Source organism: Pleurodeles waltl, chromosome 3_1 (genome assembly GCF_031143425.1).
Source record: "Pleurodeles waltl isolate 20211129_DDA chromosome 3_1, aPleWal1.hap1.20221129, whole genome shotgun sequence".
Taxonomy (NCBI): Eukaryota; Metazoa; Chordata; class Amphibia; order Caudata; family Salamandridae; genus Pleurodeles; species Pleurodeles waltl.
Window position 1 is genome coordinate 1,108,913,128 of NC_090440.1, and position 25,101 is coordinate 1,108,938,228.

Sequence of the window (25,101 nt, forward strand, 5' to 3'; positions counted from 1 at the left end):
CGAGGCTCCAGTGGAACTACGTCAGATAACTCGGTCACTGTGAATACTATTTAAAATCAATCCTTGCTTCGGGCCTCTCCTCCTCCAAACCCGTTTTGAAAATAAAGCTTGGGAAAATGGTGAGTGCTAAGTATTTTCTTAAGCCAGTAGGAGAGGAGGTTCACAGCAGCAGTAATTTTCAATGTTAATATAAATATTTCACACAGAGCAAAAAAACACACAAGAAAAAACACAACCAAAAGACAACGGAATTATCTTTATTATTTTTCTAACTGCAGATTCAAGGTATACAACTGAACATTGCTATTTTTCTTATGAGACTTATAAATAAAAATACAAAAAATGCTTACTACAAAAAAATCTACTGTTAGTAGGATGTAAAAAATATTCTCTTTGCTATAGAAGGCACAAACTTCACTTAGTGACACATGGAGAGAAAAAAAACCTGCAGCATTATTCTTTTTTCTTTTTTCTCTGTCAGAAAAACACTGGAATTACAAAGAAATGCGTCAGAGCATACACAGAACAGAGAAGGATATGCAGAGAGGCATAACTAGGACGTCACAAAACCTGGCATCTGTACCATGACGCATACGACTTAGCAAGCGGGAAAAAGACAGGAGCTAAAAGTGGAGGCAAAAGAAAGGTCAAACGAAGGAAGGAGACCAGATCAGGGAAAAAAACTAAAAGTAGAAAACATGTTTGTACAAAAGGAAAACAAGCATTAAAATTGACAAAAAAATATTGGGCACCTTCTAAAATTAGGCTAAGAAGAGGTGCTGAGGTAGACATAACAGGAACACCCATAAATGTACAACACTTTTCTGTAATACAGAGCAATCAGACTGGCACTTGTGCTGTCACGACATTAGACGAGCAAATGAAAAAAATAAACTACTTTGCTTGATCCAGCAGGGAAGTTGGTCCTCAGTGCTATAATATACATATATATGGACATGATGTCATGGCACTTCACCATGGCGTATTAGCCTCCAAAAGAGCACATGCAGAACACGAAGTGGAAATTACTAGGACACACATCGAAAACAGGTTGGTACTCCCTTAGGGGCTAGGGATGTCAAAGGCAAGAGGTGAGGACCGACTGATTGCAACAAATTGATACAGAGGAATGGTGTTGTCAATTGGAGCCCTTGGGGTTTAACCCATTAGAGTATTCTGTATGATTAAAGGCTTTTCTGCCGGCATGGTGTCTGACTTGGCTTTGGAAGCAGATAGGCGAGGGTGGGTATTCTGCAATAACCATTCGGAACAACTCCTCCCTTAGAAAATCTATAGGGAGGAATGCGGCTCCTAGCCCTGGTGATATTATACTTTCTTTACAGAGGAAATTTATAATCTAATCAAACAGTGACAAAAGCTAACACCTCACTGTACAGCGATATATGGGAACTATCCCAACAGCAAGGAGGTGGTAGTCCTAATAGGTAAGAGTACATTTTAGAGACTTTGGGCATCCCGTGGTAGTGAAACTGCAGTTAAATAAAAATAAAAAAACAACACTTTGGCGAGTCCGAAGGTGGCCTTTCAGTGATGGCCACCCACTCGTCAGAACGTTACAAATGAACTTTTTGACCTCTGAAGACATCCCTGGCAGGGAGTACCAAACGTAGTCTACTGGCTGCCAGGTAACGTGAAAAACTGCAGCATTGTTTTTGGGAAACAGGCACAACAGTTAAAGAAGCCCACTTGCGGCGTTCTGGCAAGGATGGTGTTAAATGCGGGCAGGCCTTCGTGCATAACTCCACTCCTCCCTTTCCTTCGCTTCCATTCTCAAGCTGCTGTAGGCACAAGGTAAGAGGACAATATATAAGAATAAATACTATGCTGTGTGTCACCTTCCACTCTTCTCTTCCCAGGGCATATGTCTCTGTAGAGGACATTGGTCCATTTTAGATTTGTCACGGTGGTTTGCAAAACCTTCAATGCAACAAAGGTCAGAAATAGCTCAGTGACTCTGCAGTGCTGTTAATATAGCAAGGCAATACCCTAGTTACTTCAGACCACTTGTTCGGGGACTAGTGTGCATGGCAAGGTATTACCTTTCACTTTTTGATTGCATTCTTCAGTGGAGTAAGAGGGCAGAATGTAGTCAGCCAATGTTTAGGCACCACGAAGAGAGCATTCTCGGCTCACAGTGCAAAAGGAATGACAATTTCAGTGTCAGCAAAGAGTGAAAAAATGATAATTTAGAGGCAATATTATTTGGAGAATGGAGGACTGGTTCCACTGTCATTATGACAACGCTATAACATTGTGGAATGTTTCAGTATATGGAGAAACATGCAGGTTTTTTTTCAACTGCCTCCAATAAAATCTTAAACAATTCTAAATTCTATGTCAGTGTGTTTCTGGCCATCTTTCAGGCAGGGGTTTGGGGGGGGGGTGGGCACCCAACTAGAATCGGAGACATAGCACATAGGTTGAACAGCTATATATGGAAAAAAGTTAACAAATCATGACGGCCTCACGCCAGCAATAGGTCCGTCAAAGTACTTTATAAAGAAATCCTGGAAGTAAAAGCATTTTATGGTGGTTAACACATCGCAAGAGTAAATGGATGGAGCTGTGACAAGGATCAGCCTGTATGAGGAGGCGACAGAGCAATGTGGTGTCAACCTTCATTGAATAGGAAAATAAAGCTGTATGAACCAACCATATTGTGTTCAGTATCATAATTGCACAGCACAGCAAAAAAATCTCATTAAAAGTCTCACGTTTTAAACAGTGAATGAAAACGTGGAACACTAAAATAAACATCAGCCTGGCCTCCCAGTTTCAATACATTCCTTTTGGTTGATGGGTAAGGCACAAAACTGAAAGAATACTGTGCGAGTCAAGAGCTCCCTTTTGCTGGTTCTGAAGTCTGGAAACTAAAGAGGAGACCACAACTCCTAAGTGCTTTCCAGGGGGAGCACCCAGGTTTACTGGAGGCAGCAGTAACAGCTCTTCTACTATAGTCACACTAGGTGAACAGCCACAGATTTCTTGTAACACTGACTGTTGGGAAACTTTGACACAAAGTCACCTTCCAAATAAACTTATGAATTTTGTAAGTGGCTTAAGCCTACGCCTCATCATAGTGTGTTTCTTTGCCAATGCTTTTTAAATCGACAAAGGTGCATCAGCACAGAGACAACAAGTCCTGGTCTAGTGGATGAGATGAGCTAGACCAAAAAGCAGACCATATTTTACAACTACAAGTGAAAAGGGGACTGCCATTCCTCAAGAACAATCACAGAGGAATTCTTGTGTACCAACAAATCACAGATTTGCAGGCCTGTGCTATTATAATACAAATATGAGGCTGTGAGATTGCTTGCTAGTTGGAATGGTGCATCAAGAAGGAAGATTGGCTGCCTACCATCATTCTAGCCACAGGCAGCAGAAATAATAACTGTAATAGATTGCAAACCCCAATTGCACACAAATAACGATGCCTAAAAGCCAACAACTGGGAAAATCTATCTGTTCAACCAGAGAAACTGAGTGAACCTGTGAATGAAATTCGCCTTGTTTTAACACCATCCATCCATTGGAACGTCATAAATCTACAATACTGCACTTTTTTTCTCAGTACACAGTCGCACAGACATAAAGCATACACACACACACGCAATATCTTTGTTCACATTACAAAAGGAAAGGCGAGAACAAATACAGGAACTAACAAGTATTGCGAAATTATCACAATTTGCATTTATCTTTCCAGCCTCCGCAGACCTTTTTTCCATTTTATTTCATTTTCCCAGCTGGGATGGGATGGTGCAGTTTCGGTGGGAGGAGTATTTGAGGGAAGTCTGCAGACCTCGCAGTCAGGAAACCAACAGAGTTTTCAGGTTTCCTACAGTCTTATTTGCTTTCGTTTCACATAGGTGCCTTTTTATCTCCAGGTGTTAGTGGCCCTTCCCACGTTTGGTGCTCATCCTGCAAAGGCATACCCTGAACGTTTTTGCTTTGTCTCACATGCTCAGCTTTAACCTTATACCTGACCCCACATAAGGGGAAGAATCTACCATTAGACGGTAAGATAGGCCCTTAATCAGCTGCTGTATTTGTAGCATGTATTCTTAGATTTAAGGCCTTCCTTCAGTTGTCCGACTGGAGTTGAGAATATGCAGGATACAGCAGCAAGGCGTGGCCCTTCACCGTTGACACCCCTACCCTCAGCAAATACGCCCCAGTTTTCCCTTTAATTCCTACCTATAAATGTTTCCTTATAAATTTAACATAGCTGAATCTCAATAACAAAATCTGCAATGTACATCAGAAAGTAAAATATGAGATGAAAACTGAAATATCACTTGGCAAACTCAAAATACTGCAAATGTGCTTTTAAAACTGAAACATAAAAACATAAGAGGTAGCTTTTGGACAATAAAGACTCTTACCCCTCTGGGTAGGTCATAAAGAATACACCGATTTTGGTAATGGCGAAGCAAACCCAAAAAAAACAAAAACAATAAAATAATCCCAAAAGATAAAACATTCTAAATTGATTTCTTTTTCGTGGCACTTGGCACTTTTTTCATTTCTTTTTTTTTTTTTTTTTTTCTAAACAGCTTTAGATTCTAAACTACACACCACTGCTTTTCGGCATGGTAAGCCTTCAAAGAAAAATGCTATTTACTTAAAAAATAAAAAAAAGCAAACAAATTGCTCATGAGGTCACCCAAAAAAAAAATCAATGACAAAAATGAGGTAATTCAAGTGTACAATGTGCTAAACGTGAAACAAAAAACATGATTTTGTCCTTCTTAAAGGAGAGTGCTGGGCAAGAAAACACATTGGATGGATAACTGTGACGACTAATGAGAAAGCTATCCGAAATTTGATTTGTGTCTTCAGTAAAAGAGGTATGTTGAAAAATTGAAAAGTACAGCTTCTAAAATCTTGGAACTTGTGGACTACCATTATACAGGTTGCATTTTATGATCATGCTTTCGGGCCTTTTTCCTGTCACTGTACATATAATGGACAAAAGAGGCAATTAGAAAATACCCCGAATAATTCTGACGTTTCACACAATCAAATTATACTGGCATATTTTCAAATCTAATGTCTTTTTTATATTAGGGAGCAGCTGCCATGAAACTAGAGCCCATTGCAACCAGGTTCTGATTTTACTATGAACACACATAGCAAATATTGTGCTTTGAGCAACCAGTCACAGTTAAGCCTGGTCGCACACTGAAAAGGTTGCCTGATTGCAGAAATTTAGGATTGAGTCTGATAATGAATATGGCAGCTCACACAGAGCTCAATGACCACACAGTTTGGTGGAACTTCCAATGTCCATAAAACATTTCAGATTATTCGGACATCTCCTGTTTGGTTACATTCACTGGACAGAAAACTGTAAATTAGAGAGAAAATCGTCTTCTTCAATGATATTGTCATGGTTTGATAATGAGTTGTTGCTATTAGAAGGCCACCGGAAATGAGAAGGTGCATGCGTCACCTTAATAAACCTCTCAGAAGCCTGAAATGCCACATAAGGTGACAACCTAATAGAAAGGTCCGAAGAGCTTAAGGATAAATCTATAATAATGGTGAGTAGTTACCACCCGGGAAAGGAAATGCTTGCTGGCATTTACCACATGGGACCTAAGGCTTGAGGAAAGGTGTGGCGAAAATCTATCACTTCTGTTACAAAGAAGTAATCACTCTTAGATCTTCTATGCGTAACTTTAAATTTACCTACAATACCAACAGTCTGCTGGCTCCTGATAGTTATTGCCATTAAAATTCCGATCACATATTGTGTCCTTATCAATGAAAACCTTTAGGTTTATTTTTTGGATGCAATAACAGACTATGTTAATTTTTCCAATTAAGTGCTTCCCACTTAGATTGCCTGTTCAACCCTACCAGCCCAACCCTACATGCCCTCTTAATAGCTATTGGCATGTCCATTGTTAACTAAATCCAAACAAGCTTAAGCCAACATCCTGTAGCTGAAGAGGAATCATTTCATAAAATCTCCATCATAAGGAAAAAGCACACATTAAACTTTTCCGCAAAACAACTGGGTGCCAAAGTCAAGGGCTAGATAAAACATACATGTTTCATGAAAAGACACACAGTGCTCTCTTCCAAACCACATCAACAATTTGCTGTGTCTAAACGAGATGTCAGCAACCACATGCCTTGGTGTGCTGTCATAAATCAAAAAGTAACATACCCACCCAAAAGGGGGGTTATAATGAAGGTTTCATTTTGAAACTAATTTTAACTTGGGAAACCAAGTATTTCGTTTTAATTTCTGCTTTTATGGAAATGTAAGTGCAGAAGTTAACAAAGCAAAAAAAAAAGAAAAGAAAATCAAAACAAGGTCCTTCTTGTTTTTTATGCTGGCAATCCACTTTTTTCTGGGTCTATCTTGCTGACAATGCTGCCCCTTTTTAACATATGGCAAACCATCAGTCAACAAAAAACTGAGAACACCATTATGTGAGACTTGCCCATTATTGAGAAAGCCAATGGAACAGACTTTCCTACACTTTAGAACATCCCTAGACTAGAATTGCCTAGAGTTCAGAAACTTGGTTTGCTGTGGTCAAGAAAGCTTGAAAACTAGAATTAACCACAGTTGAAGCAGATTGGATTGTAGACAAGCCTTTCCAATAGTTCTAAAAACCGGTAACCATAACTATGATCCAGGAAATATACAAACTTGACTTGCCTGGAAACCAGGAAGACCATAAGCTAGACTCATCTACAACTTCTAAAGCAGATTGACTAAACCTCTCTACGGATTACCACAGATAAAGGCTGTAGCCTCGACTTGCCTAGATTTCAGAAAATCTTCAAGATGGACTCATCTAATATCCAGACACGTACATTAGACTATAAATTTGAGCAGTAACTCCCATGAACTGTTTTTTCTCTTAGGGATTGGTCAAATGCTGGTGCCTGCAATACACTAGCGGCACTATAGATCCAACTATACAAAACAAAATATAATGTGTATTTTGTTGGTGTGAGGGGAAGTCCTCAAGCAACAATTCTGCTCGTACTGTCTTCAAAGGCAAAAGTCATTGACTGCCACTCAACCCCTTCTGTTAGTGCAAATGTAACCTTGCCCTAGAAATATAAACTTCTTCACTGATTCCCTCCACTGATTTCTTCTTGATCGCAAAAATACCTTTTCCACCTTTCTAAAATGATCAGACGCTGGAGAATAAAACAAGGAAGGATAAACCAATGGGTTTTGTTTGCCCAGGACTACATGTTTGTCACTCAGTGTCCCTTACACATAGCAAAGGTAGAGATATGTTTTCTCTATCCTCCAGTCATATGGAATATCCTCAGGCTTGTGGCCTTTCATGTGCTTCTGCATGGCCGAGAGGCTTGGGCAGTACTCCAGGCAGATAGTACATTGGTAGGGGGAGGCACCGTTGTGGGTCCGGAGATGTTTGATCATGGCAGAATAATCTCGGGACCGCTGGTGGCACAACTTGCATTCAAAGGGCTTCTCACCTGCAAGACAGGGATGAGAGACAATAAGTTTCAAAATCTTACTTTTTAACAAAATGGCACATCAAAATGTTAAGTAAAAGAGAAAACAAAATAGATGAACACAAAGGTCAGATCAGTTATTTGGGATGAAATATGTCAAAGGTATAATATTTTCTTATCGAGTTGGAATTCTTAATGTGGATGTTGCATATTCCATTCCTTTGACAAGCCTCTGTAGTACATATTCCTGATAACTTGTTATTAAATATATGTTTCCTTCGCACTATTTCTTTATAGGTACGCTCTAAAGCACTTGCGCTTCTTGCACCAATGCACTGAAAACAATGTACAGGTTTTAAACATGTTGCAGTATTAAAAATTAACGTTGTTAATTGGCGCTGATGAAGTCACATAATATTGCCACTATAGAAGCCCAGAGTGTGGCACAATTTATAACCATGTGTTCAATTTCAAGCAGCAACATGAAAATGGACATCAGAAAATATAAATATGCTCTAAAGAGTGTCCACCTATTTAGGCAATGGGGTACGAAATATGAGCTATGAACTGTGGCCTCATCGGTTGTGTTATTTAGAAAAAAAAGAGATAAGGAAGTTAAGTATCCAACCTTATAAGACTTAAATTGGGTCCAGGAAAGGGTCTGCCGAGTCAAAGAAGAGGACCATAGCCAGTGGTGGAGAGTTGATATCTTTCAACGCAGCACATTAAGCTCTATTCATCCACGTGTTTTGACTAGTACATTTGACTAATATAAAATGTCAAGGTCGGTGAGGGAAGCTCTTTTTTGATGCCATTGACATTATTATCATGTTATCATAAATCAGATGTCTAACAGTAAGTAGTCAGTGCTTATGTAGGCAATATTTACAAAGTAGATCACCCAGATTCAATGTCTTTTGTAGCCATTAATTTTTGGTCATGGTTTTCTTGGAAAAGGTCCATAAAACAAGATGTAAACTAAGGAACAGGAGATGGAAGTCAGCTCAATCAGTATGAAATTCATGGATTTAAGCAGGCCTCATCTTTCTTGTACAATTCATAAAGTCAGAAATAACAAAAACCAAACCCGATATGAGATTTGGAGTTAGATAGGTTAATTGGGCACTTACAAATCTATCCGGCAGCATGAAATAACATGCAAAATCTACTCCCCAGGTTGCTGAAATGGACCCTCCAGTCACAATACAATGGGAAGGTTCTCAATGAAAAGGAGGGCAAGACTCAGGTGAGACTAGGGATGTTAGGTCCAGAAATTAATATGAATAGCTAACTTCAAAGCTCTTAACCAATTCGAGTTGGCATGCATGTGACACATTCTAAAACAATGGAGATTATGCAGAACGAACTAGTGAATTCTTTCTGATTCATTTACCATGATCTCACTCACATGAGCTTTATCACAACTTCAGTCGGTCACGAATGATTAAACAATATCTAGTGAACGAGCTAAGACAAAAACAGTAAAAAGAAACAATGAAGCCTGTACCTGTATGGACCCTGTAGTGTGTTTCTAACTGATGCTTTAAACTGAACCTTTTGCCACAGCCATTGCACTCATAGGGTTTCTCTCCAGTGTGGATGCGTTTGTGGCCCTTCAATGTACTCTCGTCCCTGAAGCAGCTGCCACAAAACTCACACTCGTAGGGGTGGTCACCTGGAAAACAAAATCATAGCTGTTGGGTGAGGTTGAACTATCAATTGAATCACAAATTAACTACTGCTTCAGAAGCAGAAAGTTTCGGCTTGGAGTCCAAGCTGAAAGGAGGGGTGCGACAAACAAATAGCCCATGACATGTGAAGGTTGTGATGGCTTATCCTAAAACAATGACAGCATGCAGCCGCATCTTAACTGTATTTCTGTGTCCATAACTAATTGCAAGCAGAAGTATTCACATATTCATCATTCAGGACGGAGAAGCAGTTGTGGCAGTAGTTTAACAATCATGATGATTAAGTAAAATACAGCCTGAGCATGGTAAGTCAGAGTCAAAACAAAGACTTTAACATCCCCAATCTAGTACAGATCCCAACTTCCAACTCCTGGTACTAGTGCATCACCTCTTCGGAGGCGTAGGAAAGTGTAAATGTTTGTAAATTACATCTAATGCCACACTGGCGTAGCAGCACAATAGAATTCTTCCAGTTACTCCTCTCCTTCTCTCTGTTTCTGTACATATTTTGCTGCAGGATCTTCTAACCCAATCATATTTTCCATCCAAAATTCTTGGTTATGAGGTTTATATGATTTTTGGGAGCATCGTTGTAGGGATGTGTATATTTTGTTATGCTAAGACAGTCAAGCAGCACAAATCTGAAGGTTTAGTAAAGTGTTAGCTGTATAAACTGGTCTACGGGTCAAAAAGATTCCCATTTGCTAAACATTTGGCACATTTGATACTAGAAAGGAAAAGATAATTTTATCTTATAACTGCAATAGTGTATTGTTTGAGTAATGCCATTACACTGTTGAGAAATTGTGCATGCCCAAGTTCTGGGCGAGAAATACACAAGATGACCTAGAAGAAGGCTGCAGACCCTTGTTAAAAAAAATCATACTCTGGGTCATGGCCCTTATGATTTGATTGGTAATACCAGTCCTGGGGGAGAGGGAGGAAATCATGCATTTCCATTTTTTCGTTCACCCCTTCTCCAAATGAGAAGAGGAGTTTTGACTAATTGTTTAATAACCGGTCATGCAGAACCATAATAATCCTTCTATCTTTTATCAAAGAGGTCATCAGTATTATCAACACCCCCCCCCTCCCCCCCGAGCCAAACTACCAACACCTCACCCTTTCATGCTGACATCAACTAAGATACATTTATGTGGAAAGTGAAAGACCCGTTGATACTAAAAAAAAGAATTAAGCTGTATCACATGATCTGCTTTTAGTAAGAGGCTAATGCTCATCAAGTTGAGAAATTGCTCAGTGAAAAAACTGAAACGGATGCATGTTTGAGACTGTTTTTGTAAGATTCATTTAGCCCACCTCACCACTATCCATGAATCAATGTCTGCAAGCTAGAATGACTAGGCCAACGGAGATGACTGTCAGGCTTCACTGTTCAACATATGTTCCTTGCAGCCATCTTCGGAGACCTTGCCAAATAAGTCATGGGCTATATCTGGGTCTCTGTCATGGCTCCACAGTTTGACTGCTCATTTTCTGCCTCCAGGGGTCTGACCTTCTCGCCAAAGAAAATCTTGGGTTCTTCTGTTTCTGTACTGGTGAGTTTTCTTTAATTCTGCCCCCAAGGACATAGCGTCACTATTCTTTGTTGAAAAAGCTATCATTGGCTCTCAGTTTCTGCTTCTGAGCCTCAGTTGCCCATTCTGTTTATTCCCGTGCCCATACACCCTTTCTATATCGTTCCTGCATGGTCCAATGGGAAACAGCCTTTACCTTGAGGGCAGAACTATGCGCTGCACTTACAATGCGGTCATTACATCGGATGCGGCTTTACGACCCATTCCTTTACCACGCAAGTCATTACAATGACATACCTCTGGAAAAGCGGGGTTGGAATTTAAAGTCCAATGCTTTCCCTACTGTTGCATAGACTGGAGTTGGAAAAGTAAATTATTCTGCTCCATAGTCCAGCACTTTCCCTAAGGCATGTCACTGTAATGATATGTGTGGTAAAGAAATGCATGTTAAGGGTGCATTCATTGTAATGACTGCGGAGTAACTGCATGCATTCTTTGGACATACAACCGGTCCAATGGACCTCTGTTTCCTTGCACAGTAATTAGCATCTCTACCTTTACTCACTACTCTGGTGTCCAGCTCTGCATTAACCCTTTGTAAAACATTTTGAAGTAGCTAACCAAGTAAAGTCTTGCGACAGCAGTCATGAATGTAAAATAACATAGCGTGCGGTAGTCATGACACTCACATGCACTGCATTTTCTTGGTCCATGTATCTTATTTTTTTTTATTCCTGAGGAGACTCATTGTTTTCTGCCAACTCTCTCCTTCAAATAGCTCTCCTTTCAACATATCTTTCTAGGTCTTAATAAACTGGTCGCCTTTGGCAGCATCATTATGAGTAGGGCAACATCGTTTGTGACCATGTCAGATACAGACAAATAACAAATAGGGAATAACAACGTGTAAAAAATATACTGGAGCAAATCTTTCATTGGTTGTATGGAGTCCGTAGTTGTGGTTAATGCTTGGTTTTAAATTATTTTTTCTTGGCACATTTCTAATAACATGGGCAGTCTTTGAATATATATTCCATGGTTTTTAAAAACACAATCGATGGTTGCTTTCTCTGCTGGTCGTCTTGAGAGTTGAAACACTAGCAAGAGAGTGTATGTACAAATGGTGATGCATGGAAAGCTTCAGTTAATGTCAGCCACTGGCAACGAGTCTTAGGTGCCTTGTGGTCCCTCCTTTCCTTAGTTCAACCTCTAGCCCCTCACCTTGGTCATACGATGGAAAGATTATGGCATCAGAGGGCATTCTAATAAGGCGTGCATTGGGGCTCTGGTGTTGGGTAAAACAAAGCTCAATCAAGGCCAGGAGTACAAAATATTAGCTACTCCTCGGAAACATTTCTTAGCAAACCCCACAACGTTTGTGCAGTTCCCAGCTCTTTCCTGGTTTAAGAATTTGGTTTTCTTAATATGTGGCAAAAGAGCCCCATAAAATCAGTAACCCTGCATCTCCTACTATTTACCATTTCTAAACACACCAAGAAGTGTAAGCGAATTAAGAGCTACACAATGTTCATTCAATATAAACAAAAACCTATAGATATTGCAGTTTTTAAATTATGGGTTTTATGTAGGTAAAAGGGGGTGACATCCCTCGACCTTTTATTGGTTTTCTTTATGAAAAAGCCAACAACAATTAGCACAATTACGAACGTGGAAGTATAAAACATCAACAATGTAATGCTATAGAGAAGAAGCAAGACAAATAAAAATCTGTGAGAACGTAATTTAATTATATATTGGCACAGGTCTGCTAGCCTGGTAGCTTCTATTGGCTGCCAAAAACAACCAGTGTTAAAAAAGAAACTTTTAACAAGTAGATATAATATTATATAGAATTGCAGGTTCTCAGTGCATGGGTCTCTGTCGGGCAGCAACACCAGGAATTCATAAACCATGGCAATAAATATGGCCATTTCTAATTAAAATCCCTTCTTGTAGAGGTCACAGCCACTCCCTTAAAGGTCTTGCCTGGCGAGAGACTTCCTTACCACAGGAAGAGTCTTGAGGAGTCGGTGTGACGAGTGGAATTTGGAGCTATTGGCACACAAGTAGCTTTAAGCCACTGAACTTGTCAAACTGCAGGAAAGATGCGTTCAAAAATTCACGACACACTTACTGAAGGGAATGCTAATTTATCATATGAAAACGAGAACATAGAATGAGTTGTGATATTAACACAAACAGCTGTGTGAAGACAATGGCAAGCAAAGGCAGGAATGGGATGGTAGGAAATCAGCCTTCTCTGTGCAGTCACCCCAGATTTTTCCCTTTTGCTGGACCCTATGCATTTGCTGGCCGTAGAACCCTGTGCAGAAAATATAAATAATGTTAAAGGCAGGCCCCCCAATTTTGCCAATTCGGTACTAAATTTGAGCTTTATGGCATGGTTCCGCAGTTGTCTGTTCTTAGAAAACAAAGGGCTAAGGGATATAATTAGCCAAAATTATTAGACCAAAAATTGACCCAGCAAAGGGTCTGTGAGTCAATGAAATAGAAGTACAGCCACGGTTAGAGTGCAGATAACTTTCAATGCAGCACAAAGTTCCATTCACACATTCAATGTGACTAGTACAAAATGTCAAGGTTAGTGAGGGATGTGCTATTCGCATGGAGTATTTTTTATGCCCTTGACAAGTCCTTTACCTATAACAACCAGAGACAAATTGTTTGTGCTCCTCCTTTTGAACATGATAAAAGTTGTCAAAGTGGCATATTTAACTTACCTATAAGCCTGTAGTATACGATGCCAAGGTGTACCCAGGGTCTGTATGCTAAATGTCACAAGTGGACTGCAGAAACCACTGTGCCATTCACTACAGTGACAGTGTAAACATGACTGCAGCTCTACCCCACTGTAGCCTGGCTATGCCGTTTTGAACTGCAAATTCAGCCTGTTAAAATAACCCTTTTGAGAGGACTAAAAATAATAATTAATAAGACCCACGTAAGCAGGCCTTATTGCCTATAAGGCAGAGTGTATGTATGGGCACATAACCATTTAATGTTACACATGTCCTCACAATGAAAAGGCCCCAAAAGCTATTTTAAGTGTAACAAGGGTGTCTGTTTTATAGTAGAACACTAGGTTCCAATATTACCTACTAATTCTGTATCCCAGTAATCGGTCTAGCTAGAAAAATTATTATACAACTATTTTTAATAGTTATTAAAAATCCTTTTCAAGTCACATTTTTGCTAAATATTTTGGGAAAGATACATTTAGAAAGCTACCTTTTCCATACCTAAAGCCCATGGAGGCTGGAACATTTTGTTCTCCCATTGCTTCCAGCCAGTATTCAGCATTTGAATATGATAGTTGTGCATGGCTGTGAAATGCCTCCCAGGAGCAAACAATAGACTGACCTGAATAGGCAGAGATGACCCTTCTGTACCGGATAGAATATGCAGGCTGGGTCTGACTCCAATCACAGTGGGCCTTTTTTCAACACTACAGTGCCAAGGCCTGCTTGAAAGGGATGCTATGTTTACATTTAACATTGAGGGCACAGAGGAAAAAAGGATGCCAATACAGTTCTTGCGTATCGACTGGTTGCTGAAATTCCTGCTTTTTGTTCCACCAGACGTCGGTGTCTGTGTTTATAGGCAGTATTGCAGTGTCTTCAAATTGGATTTTAGTGTTATCTTTGGAAGGACAGCAGGATTAGCAAAGTATGCTCCCCCACACACACACCCTCAGAGGCCATGTTTAGTGTGGTAGAAGAATTGTGCTATCTTCAAAATTCCCAAAGTGGGGAGGGTTAGCCACGATAACCTTTACCACATTGGTTAAGGTGACCCCAGGGGTCATTCTACCACCTAAATCATACAGCCATAAATATGACATTTCCAGGCAACTACTTAGAAACACTCCTGACCTCTGGAAGTTCAGAAGGGGAATGAACCTGCTGTCTGAGTCCTGAGAAGAGCCTCAAAGGACTGACTCTGCCCTCCTTATGTACTCAGGACAAATAAATAGACTCCAAAGGTCATAAAGCTGACTGCCTGTTAAAGCTACAAACACAACAAGCTACAAGAGGCCTTTTCCTGCACTTGACCAGCTGACTAGTGACTACTAAACATGGACTTGTCCCTCCTGTGGCACCATGCCTGACATCCTGTGAGTCTCAAGGTCCCTCCTGTGACGTCCTGGGGAGCCTTATAAGTGTAATTGTGTGGTATATTGGGACTTAATGGACTAAAATAAGAAGGCAAAATTCATTCTTGAGGAAAAGGGTCAGGAAGGATCAGAAACTACTAATTGTAGGCTACAGAGAAAAAGCTGGCATAAAGGAACTGTAGAAGAGGAGGAGCACTTGTCTGCTGTTTTTTCTCCTTATGTAACTGGCTTTTGATTCCCTTAACTCAACTATACAATATGTATAATCCCTTGCTGAGCCGTCCAGCTGAGAAGCAGAACGGCATTGGGACTGGAAGAGGGAAGACATGAAAAATAGTAGATTTTCGTTAGGGAAAGGGGAGGGACTGATAAGACGAGTCAGAAAACAATACCCACTAGACTGGGAAATTTTGAGGAGCAGGATTTGACTGAGTAACTGCTGAGGATCAATGAGAGATGGGGGAGCAGACAGAGGGAGCAGTTGTATTCCAAGACTGAATGCTAGCAGTGGATCATGGAGAATGTGTTTAGAGCTGGGAATAGTAAAACATAGCCAACTGAGAGAAAATGAAAGTGACCCATTGGTGGTGGGTACTACCAAAAGGTGCAAAAGGTATGATGGGGGAACACAAAGAATGGAGTGTCAAGGGAAAGGATATGTAACTAAAAGAAGCATACCAAGAGTTGTGATGGAGGATAGGAAGTCAGTTGGGAAAGAGTGGCATAGCCAATATGAACTTCAAAGACAAAGAAACATGAAACTCATGTATAGGAAAAAAAGAAAGACACATTTGTGTAAAGTGCTTCCATGAGCTGGGAAAGAGAACAGGATATGATGAAAGAGTGAGCCTCATTGTAAGGTGGGAAGGCAGGATCAACCATTAAACCAGGAACTGGGTTCACATTGTCCGGAAACTGTTCTGGCAGTGGCTTAACATTTTAGTGCTTGTATCAAACAAGAATTAATAAGGTCTGTTGCTGACTGTCAGACTATTTTGCTTTGTCAGTGCTTGTTTTGCCGTTATGTTATAAAACGTTATTGCTTGAGGAAACTGCTTGCCCTTGCCAAGCCCAAAGAGGAAAAAAGCTAAAAGCAAAACTACCTTTCTGGTCTCAAAATTCACACATTGCCATAATAGCCCATAGCACTGAAGGGAACTACTTTGCGTGTGGATGTGCTCCTTGTGAAAAACAAGGATGCAGCCACTTTGAAGTCTACCAGTGGCTGAAGTGGGTTGATTTACTTGCCCAAGCTGAATGCTGTGGTGGTCAGATGAAAAATGTCAACTGTAACATACCAAAGGACTAAAAGGGCAAGCTGAAAGCCTTTATAATTAAGTATACTTCATATAATGCTAGTAAGATCAAAAGGGTTAGGCAAACACCAAACCTATAAATATGAGAAAACTCGATATACATAACTAGGTTAATTTCTACCTAAAAAATGCACAAGGACTCAAAACTCAGATTTCGCTTTTGGTAGATCGAGGTAGTATCAGTCATTAGCTTCTCGTGAAACAAGCCAGCCATTAAGCCCACTGCCACACTGCTTGACAAACATGAATTAAATAACTCAGAATTCGCAGATGTTAAGCGCTAAATAGGCTCTTCCGATCAGTCCTAATCAATTTTAGGCCAATCAAGGCCTATATATATATATATATAATAAATAAGGTAGGTACGATTGAGTTCCATGCTCGCCCTTTTTTAAGGCATCTACTCGTCCCGCAGCAAAGTAACAACGAATTAACAAACGTGCCTCGTCTAATCCTGCTCTGCCGCCGCGCGACAAATGATCTTTTCGGTTTCACGCGCCACAGTCGGCGCCATTTGAATGAAAGGTGAGGACTTAAGGTACTTATTTACCGCCGGAGCAAAGGCAAGGACAATAAAGATAGATTGATGGCCCCAGACTTCGGTCATGAATATTTAAATATTACTGATTTGTCTTGTCGTCGTAATTACAATTTCTCCGGGCTGCACATCCAACGTCCACAGTTTATGGTAAAGAACAGCCCACTGTATTTCACTGGTCCCGCTGCAGATGTGCGGGGCTGCCAAGCGTGTAATGTTCCCGGCGTCTCATACATTTTCTTCAGCTGCTGAAGGCTTAAGTCATCCACAATGACCTACGTTTTTTCATTATCCCCATGTCAAACCGCTCTCGTGCCGGAGCATAAATTGCCCGCCTAGTTATATACTCTCATGCCTGGGCGTTCGCCTCTTTTTTTAAATTGTATTTTTATCTATCCCCGCATCAATACGCCACGCCCTAAGAAAGATTTAGAAAACCCCTATTACTCGGAATCTATTTAAATTAAAAAAAAAAAAAAAAAATACAACAGAATAGAAAAAAACTGGTGTCTCTAATAATGAATTTTAGGGAAGGGGCACACACTGGGCCGCTACAAATAAAGATAAAACTGGTGAGGCCATTGATTAAATAAACATATATACATATAGTCAGATTTATACTTTAAGCATATATATGCAATACTGATGTTTGTATTTGTGTGTGTGTGTGTGTATATATGAAAGGTACTTGGGCAAATTAATGTGCGTGACAAGGTCTGTGGATTGGTTACGGTGATGGGAGTCACAGGTAGAACGATTATCTTGCAGGAGTCTGTAGAGAGGGGAGGGTGCAATACTGTGCAAACAAAGAAGCAATTTGCATTTCTCATCAGCTAGACTCTTATTCTAGAGATTGTTGGGCAGTGTAACTTGATGCCGCTGGCACATGGCGATAAGGATGGCTGGGCAAATGAAAGTTTTTCTAACGCCAAATGTCGTCTACAGGGAGATTAAAAAAAAGGCTGTTTTCAAAATACACCTAAGTGCAAGCAAGTCAGGATGAGAATATGAAAAAAATATTGGATCCAAAACTTAATTTTAACATCACAGCTGTTTAGAAGTAGACAATTTTCCAGACAAGCAACTATTTTTAATAAGATATATGCCCATTGTCTATTGGTACTAGTAGACTGCATACCGCGCCTCAAGTCCTCCGTAACCTTTATAGTGCGGGCATCGACCTCTGGCCGATGCCCACATTACCTCCCTGGTGAGGGTCACGACCAGTGGCCGACACCAGGGAGGGGGTTAAAAAAATCCTCAGATCTTCCGTGTCTCCCCCTGCCACCCCACCCGCCCTTTTGTGACATCAGCACGCCTCGCTGTGAGCTGACTTCACTGTTTGCTTTCTCTGCCGGAGCAGGAAGCGGGCTTGCGGCCATGTCCTGCTCCAGTGGGGGAAACAGCCCCAAACGGCCTTCCTAACATTTGGAAGGCCTTGTTTGAAAGGGAAGACTCTCCCCTTTCAAATGAGGCCTTCCTGAACCGGTTTCCGGTTTCCTGTTACCTCGCCCTCTAGACAACAGGGATTTCACTTAGTGGGGGTCGGCCCCCTTGGAAAAAGAGCCACCACCCCCTGCCCCCTCGACCCTGGGGAATAGTTTTTTTTAAAAAGGTAGGTTTAGGCGTGATCGCGCTCCCCTAGGGGTGTAAAAAAAAAAAATGAAATGGACAGGGCTCGTCCGTGAGCAGGGCGACCCCCTGTGGGGGCAATCATTTTTTTTTTTTAACAGCTGTATGGTTTCCCTAGGGGCCACTATGGCCCCCAAGGAAACCATACAGCTGTTAAACAAAATATATAGATCTATATATACATATATCTATGTAGATATATCTGTCTATATATAGATATGTCTATATATATATATATATATATATATAGCGATCACTTTTGTCAACGTGTGGTTTCCCTGGGGGCTGCAACCGGCTCTAAGGAAAACCACACCCAAGTTTAAAAGTGATCTCTTATATATATATATATATATATATATATATATATATATATATATATATATATATATTCGCCACCAGTTCTCTTGCAGTTTGCGTCTTCAAAGCAATGCACATACTTCAACTGATGCATTTCAACTGTAGCTTTTAGACAGCAATAAAAAAGTCAAGTAACTCTTGTGATTATGTTTCTGTTAGAAAAGGCTCTGACTTTTGTCTAGTGGCAGTTTTGAGGCCATAAAGTAGCACAGAAGGTTTATATGCCTACTGAAAGGATCAAAACTGTATTATATGTGAATAGCTGAGTGGATTGGTAAAGCCAGCCATTACCTGCACTTCAATACAAATGAAATGTATGTGCGAGGGGGAGCTATGGAGAGATGAAATGCACTTTTGCTGGGTGGTAGTGAGGGAATCGAGAAGGAGGTAATGGGAATGGGAGAACCAATAATGATTGTTGGACTGGGCACTAAAGACTGACGATTGGTATGTGACAAGGTGATGTAATAGTTTGTCTTTTTTGTTTTTTGAGTTTCTTGGAAGAACATGTTGATTGAGGGAAGAAGCGAAGGTAAGGTGACCTCTACTGTTGCAGGTATCTCACACACACACACACACACACACACCAGCAATTTTGTGACTGTCTACATAGGCTAGTGTTTTAGAGCGACAGTTTAGCCAGTAGCACAGATGGCATCTCATTGGACGACTGCTGCTCAAGCCCTAACTTGGGTTATAGAGGACAGCTCTGACGTAGGATCAGAGACTGAGACAGCAGATACTGAGACAGCGTCTGAGGGACAGGGCAATGGCGCAGACTTTGCAGTGATTTTTTAGTCGGAGAAGTCCCATCCGATAACTCCTCTTCCAGTGATTATGAGGGAGGTGATGAGGGCAGTCCTGCTGTCCCTTTGCAAGCACAGTCTGTGCAGAGGGACAATAGCGGGTTAGCCCAACCCAGAGAGCAGGTGCATTTGGCGGCAACCACAGAGAGAGTGCTCTCTTGGGAGCTCCTCAATTTAGTTCAGCCTCTAATTCCATCGCCCACATAATATTGTGGAGACATCAAAATTATCTAACACAAAACAACCTGGTTTTGTAAGGCAGGCACCTGTGTTTTTGGTCCTGGGCTCGGCGGCCATATAGGGAAACCTACCAAACCCAGACATTTCTGGGAACTAGACATCTATGGGAGTCCACAAAGGTGTGACTTGTGTGAATTCCCTAAAGTTTTCTTACCCAAAATATCCTGCAAATCTGAAATGTTGAATAAAATCTTAATTTGTTCTCGCATTTCTGTCACACAAACTACAGGAATATGCTGGGATCCACAAAATTCCTACCACCCAGTATTTCTTCACCTGCCCTGATAAAAACGCTACCCCACCTGAGTGCCTGTACCTAGTGCCTGCGTCAGGAATGGATCACCCCAGGGTCAACAGTTGCCCTCATGTAATGACCAACATTGACCGTTGTGTGATCTATTCCTGACACTGGCACTAGGCCCAACCACACAAGTGAGGTGCAATTTTTTAATCGGGACACTTGGGGGAACGATGGGTGGAAGGAAATTTGTGGCTCCTCCCAGATTCCAGAACTTTCTAACACAAGAAAGGTAAGGAAAAAGTTTTTTTTTTTTTAGCCATATTCTGAGGTTTGTTATGCATTCTGTGTAACAGAACCTGGTGAGAGCCCCACAAGTCACCCCATCTTGGTTTCCCTAGGTGTCTAGTTTTAAAAAATGCAAAGGTTTGGTAGGTTTTCCTAGATGCTGGCTGAGCTAGAGATCAAAATCCACAGCTAGGCACTTTGCAAAAAACACTTCTGTTTTCAATGTAAAAATGTGATGTGATGTGTCCATGCTGCGCATCCTGTCGCGAGCATTAGGCCTACCCACGCAAGTGAGGTACCATTTGTATCGGGAGACTTGGAGGAACAGAGAATAGCAGAACAAGTGATATTGCCCCTTGTCTTTCTCTACATTTTTTCCTTCCAAATGTAAGACAGTGTGTAAAAAAGACGTCTATTTGAGAAATGTCCTGTAATTCACATGCTAGCATGGGCACCCCAGAATTTAGAGATGTGCAAATAACTACTGCTTCTCAAAACCTTATCTTGTGCCCATTTTGGAAATACAAAGGTTTTCTTGATACCTATTTTTCACTCTTCATATTTTAGCAAATGAATTGCTGTATACTCAGTACAGAATGAAAACCCATTGCAAGGTGCAGCTCACTTATTGGCTCTGGGTACCTAGGGTTCTTGAACCTACAAGCCCTATATACCCCCAAAACAAGGAGAATCCAGCAGATGTAACGGTATATTGCTTTAAAAGATCTGACATGGCAGGAAAAAGTTACAGAGTACAACATGGAGAAAAATGGCAGTTTTTTTTCACCTCAATTTCTATTTATTTTTTTATTTCTGTTATTTTCTGTAGGAAAACCTTGTTGGATCTACACAAATGACCCCTTGCAGAATTCAGACTTTTGTTTATTTTTCAGAAATGTTTAGCTTTCCAGCATTGGTTTCACACCGATTTCGGTCACTAACTGGAAGGAGGCTAAAGCACAAAAAACAGTAAAAAATGGGGTATGTCCCAGTAAAATGCCAAAATTGTGTTAAAAAAATTGTTTTTCTGATTCAAGTCTGCCTGTTCCTGAAAGCTGGGAAGAGGGTGATTTTAGCACCACAACCCCTTTGTTGATGTTATTTTCAGGGCAAAACAAATAAGCCTCCTTCTGCAGCTCTTTTTTCCCTTTTTTTTTTTTTAAACCGATTTTTTGGCTGTATTTTGGCTAATTTTTTGGTCTCCTCCAGGGGGAACCCACAAACTCTGGGTACCTTTAGAATCAGGGGAAGGGCCAGCAGCTCTAAGGGGTTAAAAATGCCCACCTTCTTAGTTAACTCACAGTCCACGGTTTTTGACCAAATGTACCAAGTATCCAGCTGATGTGATGTTTCATTTTCTTTGGCATTTGCTAAGGGCTTTTGGTGTGATGTGCGGGTCAGGGGTTTGAATCGTGGCATCTCGCCCAAGGAGTTCCACATTTACTTTGATCGCATTTGTTTAAAATGCTTAGATGGTCAAAACAAATGCATCAAGCACTTCTCAAAAAGGAAATATTTACGACGGATATTCAGCATGTGGCCAAGGTATCAATGTCATGTCTCAAGCTGTCATTTAGGTTCTCAAGTGCTTCGAAGTGAGGCTCAAGGATGTAAAGCAGTTTGAGTAGAATCACACAATTTGGAAAAATGGAATAGCCATGATTAGAACCCAAACCTCCTTACACTTTATTAAACAACACGGATGCCATTTCAAATATCTCTTCACCCTCCTCTCTCGGTGGAATGAGGTGAATAAACCTCCACAGGAAGCCTAGGCTGCAATAGGTAGATCTAGACTAGTTTGACACTGGAATTACAGATTTCACTTTACAAGGTCACGTGACCAGTCCACAGGTGCAAGTACTTGAATTTCGCCCTCTCTCTCTCTCTCTTGCTCTAGTTGTTCCTTATTTTCCTGCTTGGCGCGTCGCCCGATTCCTTTCAGTGCCTGCTTTTGCACGATGACGGTGCTGCCTCATTCTCCTGGCGGGCCCTGATGTCGTGTTAACACTGACTCTCTGCACTTTTTCTTTTTCTTGGCATGCCCCTATTCTCGTGTGCACTGGTATCTCTCAATAAAAAGTAAACTATTTCACCACGATACCCACTCGGCTACACTACATATGAGGTCGGAATGTCAGAGATTAGCTCATAAAACAAACTTTCTTGAACAGCTGTGGAAGGCTGTAAATTTAGCTAAATTTAAAAATACACCGTTTTTCTACAGTCAGGTTTTTAGGAGGGCTAGCAATCATTTAATTAGACACCCTAGAAGCACATGTTATCAAAGCAATATAATAGTGCACCCTTGGAGGAACTATACCAACTTTAATAAACCCAGCGCCGATAACGACCTTCAGGTTTACTAGCCTACTCCTTTCAAGACTAGCTGTTAATCCTGCCACTTCATTCCACTTAACTCAGCCTCTTTCAGTCCAATTGTATTTACCTAGTTCAAATGTTTGCTAGCTCTTCTGTCTTAGCTAGAACATCTGGCCATCAGGAGGGCATACTACATTTTACAAGTGTTTAGGGCTGCGATTTATGGAGATCGAGGATGGACACATAGTCGCTGATGTGGGACATAATAATGCAATTTGAAAAGAATGAGTTGACGTCACCAATTTACACCGAAACTATGAAATACCTATAAGAACTATTGTATTAGAAATTGCATGTTTATTGTATGCATACAAAGCCACAGAGATACACACCACCTGCACAGTGTTTGCTTTAGATTACGTGTTAAGACTCAACATGTGACTGTGGAATTCTATTGTCAGCCGACTTTATTAAATTAGGCATGTACAAGAAGCCTCTAGGGTCCCCAACATGCCCCCCCCCACCCCAAGCCATCTCCTCAACACAGAAGCACCTCGCCAGCCCGGCGCCCAGTCCACCGCCGCATTCCTCCCGCTCCCATCCGAATATTCCGGCTCCTTCCGTTTACCAGCAAACGTGGCGGCTGTGCAGAAATCCCAATTTGTGGCATGTCGATTAAGTTAGTGGCCTGCTTAATGAGTCTGACATTAAGAGCAAGGCAAACGGGACTAATTACAGCCCCCTCTGGCCTTCAGTGAGCACCTGCAATACCCCCACGCCTCCTTTCCCGATTCTCAGATTTACACTGCTGCCAGGTGTGTCGGTTGGGATAGCAGCTTGTCCCAACCACCCCCCGTGCCTGATGCCCAAGATGCAATGTCCCCAGCACAGCTGAGTGTTTATTTTATGATGAGCCGTGTAAATCAGGGATCTATCACTGCCAAGGGCTGGGCTGGCCTGCACTACCAAACACAGCTGCTGATACTAAGCACGCAGCACTGGCGACAAACCGGCTGAGCACAACAACTGAATATTAACTAGCAGGCATTGTCTGCTGGCGGTCGAAGAGAGAAAACAGGAGCCTGGTGAAATTTCCTTTTTAGATGATGGTGTTTGTAAACCCTTCTTGTCAATAATGCAAGTGGGCACTCTCCAGTGAACGGGATGCTGCCGAACTATAATCTCACCACTGCCTCACAGTAACCACTCCCACGGAGAAGGCTCTGCGAGAGGAGGGCATAGCTGGGCTCCCGTATGGTCGTGTCCTAATCCTCCTTTGTCCCCGAGACTCAATGGACGGCTCTCTGTTGGAAGTGCTCAGGCGTAGTAACACCAAGTCTCTTTGTTCACACTGCATTAGAGGGAACAGAAATGAAACAAACCAGCTGGTTCGACTGGGGTCCAATCTTTATCAACTTCTTTCCGAGTCCCCTTAGCCTATTGTATTACTCTGTCAACATTCTACGTTTCTGTTTTGTCAATGTTCTTGCTTCCTCATCAAGCAGTCAGATGACGTGCTGCAAAATTGCAATTATAATTCCTGAAGTTCTGTGTCTGTTAATGAAGTCTGCGCCTAAGGCCAAAGCTTCAAGGTGTATTCAGACTGAAGTCACACAAAGACCGAGTGCATAGTAGGTTCGATACTCACTGCCAAAAGGTGGGTATGAAAGTGAATGACTTGACTCAAATACAAAGATCTTCTTGAACTAGGACATGTTTGTCCATGACAGATGCAGTCATACCTGGTTTTCAGGATAACCAATTAACATGAAAATTGTAACTGTAAAATGTATTGATACAGCGCTCACTACCGCTGATGAGGCATTGAAACCCTTTGCGGCAAGTAGCACGCAACTAGAGAAACCTAGGTTAGAGTGAAATAGAAAGTAGATCAGTAATGTGTGCTTTTACTCTTGTAGATTATTTCCTAGGCATTTCTTATGTTTCTGCTCTTAAGATCTGATGTATTTACTTTAGCGTTTTGGAAAGGATAGATTATTTGAAGTGGATTAGTAAAAGGAAAGATGGGCATTGTTTTTGGGAGTGGCGGACATGTCTGTCTGTTTATCGGATGGAATTGATAAAGGGGAAGAGTTCTGAAAATATGTTTGAGGGTCCATAGTAGTCAGAAAGGTTTGGGATGAGTCAGAGTCAACGGACGGACAGAGGTTGAAGGGAAAAGTTTTTTCTAATAACTAAAAATTAATATATTTATGGATAAAATCCTGCCCATATACCTAAATACATAGTGTAATGTATACATACACATACACTATACGTATTAAATATTCTGTCTAAGGCACAATCCTTCCAAATATATACCCATCCATAAGTACATACATGTAGAAATGTTTACACGGTCAGACAATCACAAGTGAGCACTGCATAAATATAAAAACTTTCAAATAATATTTTTTTCTCCTATATTTATGTAACTCCTTAAAAAAGGAAGCATAATCTATGTAGAGACAAGTAGCTACACACCCAGACATACATTTAGCATTGAGTCCCATTAATCTGC

The 25,101-nt window shown here is 41.0% G+C and overlaps 1 protein-coding gene across 3 annotated transcripts in view; it reads right to left on the reverse strand.

The window, feature by feature from the left end:
* Window positions 1-241: 241 nt before the first annotated feature.
* Window positions 242-25,101, reverse strand: part of ZBTB16 (zinc finger and BTB domain containing 16) — a 392,305-nt gene continuing 367,445 nt past the window's right edge. For all 3 annotated transcript variants that reach the window (XM_069224392.1, XM_069224390.1, XM_069224391.1), the window contains exons 6-7: window positions 8,987-9,154; window positions 242-7,500 (exon numbers count right to left, since the gene is read on the reverse strand). In XM_069224392.1, the coding sequence (XP_069080493.1) occupies window positions 7,271-7,500; window positions 8,987-9,154 (398 nt within the window). In that variant the 3' untranslated portion in view covers window positions 242-7,270. The remainder of the gene's footprint in view (window positions 7,501-8,986; window positions 9,155-25,101) is intronic.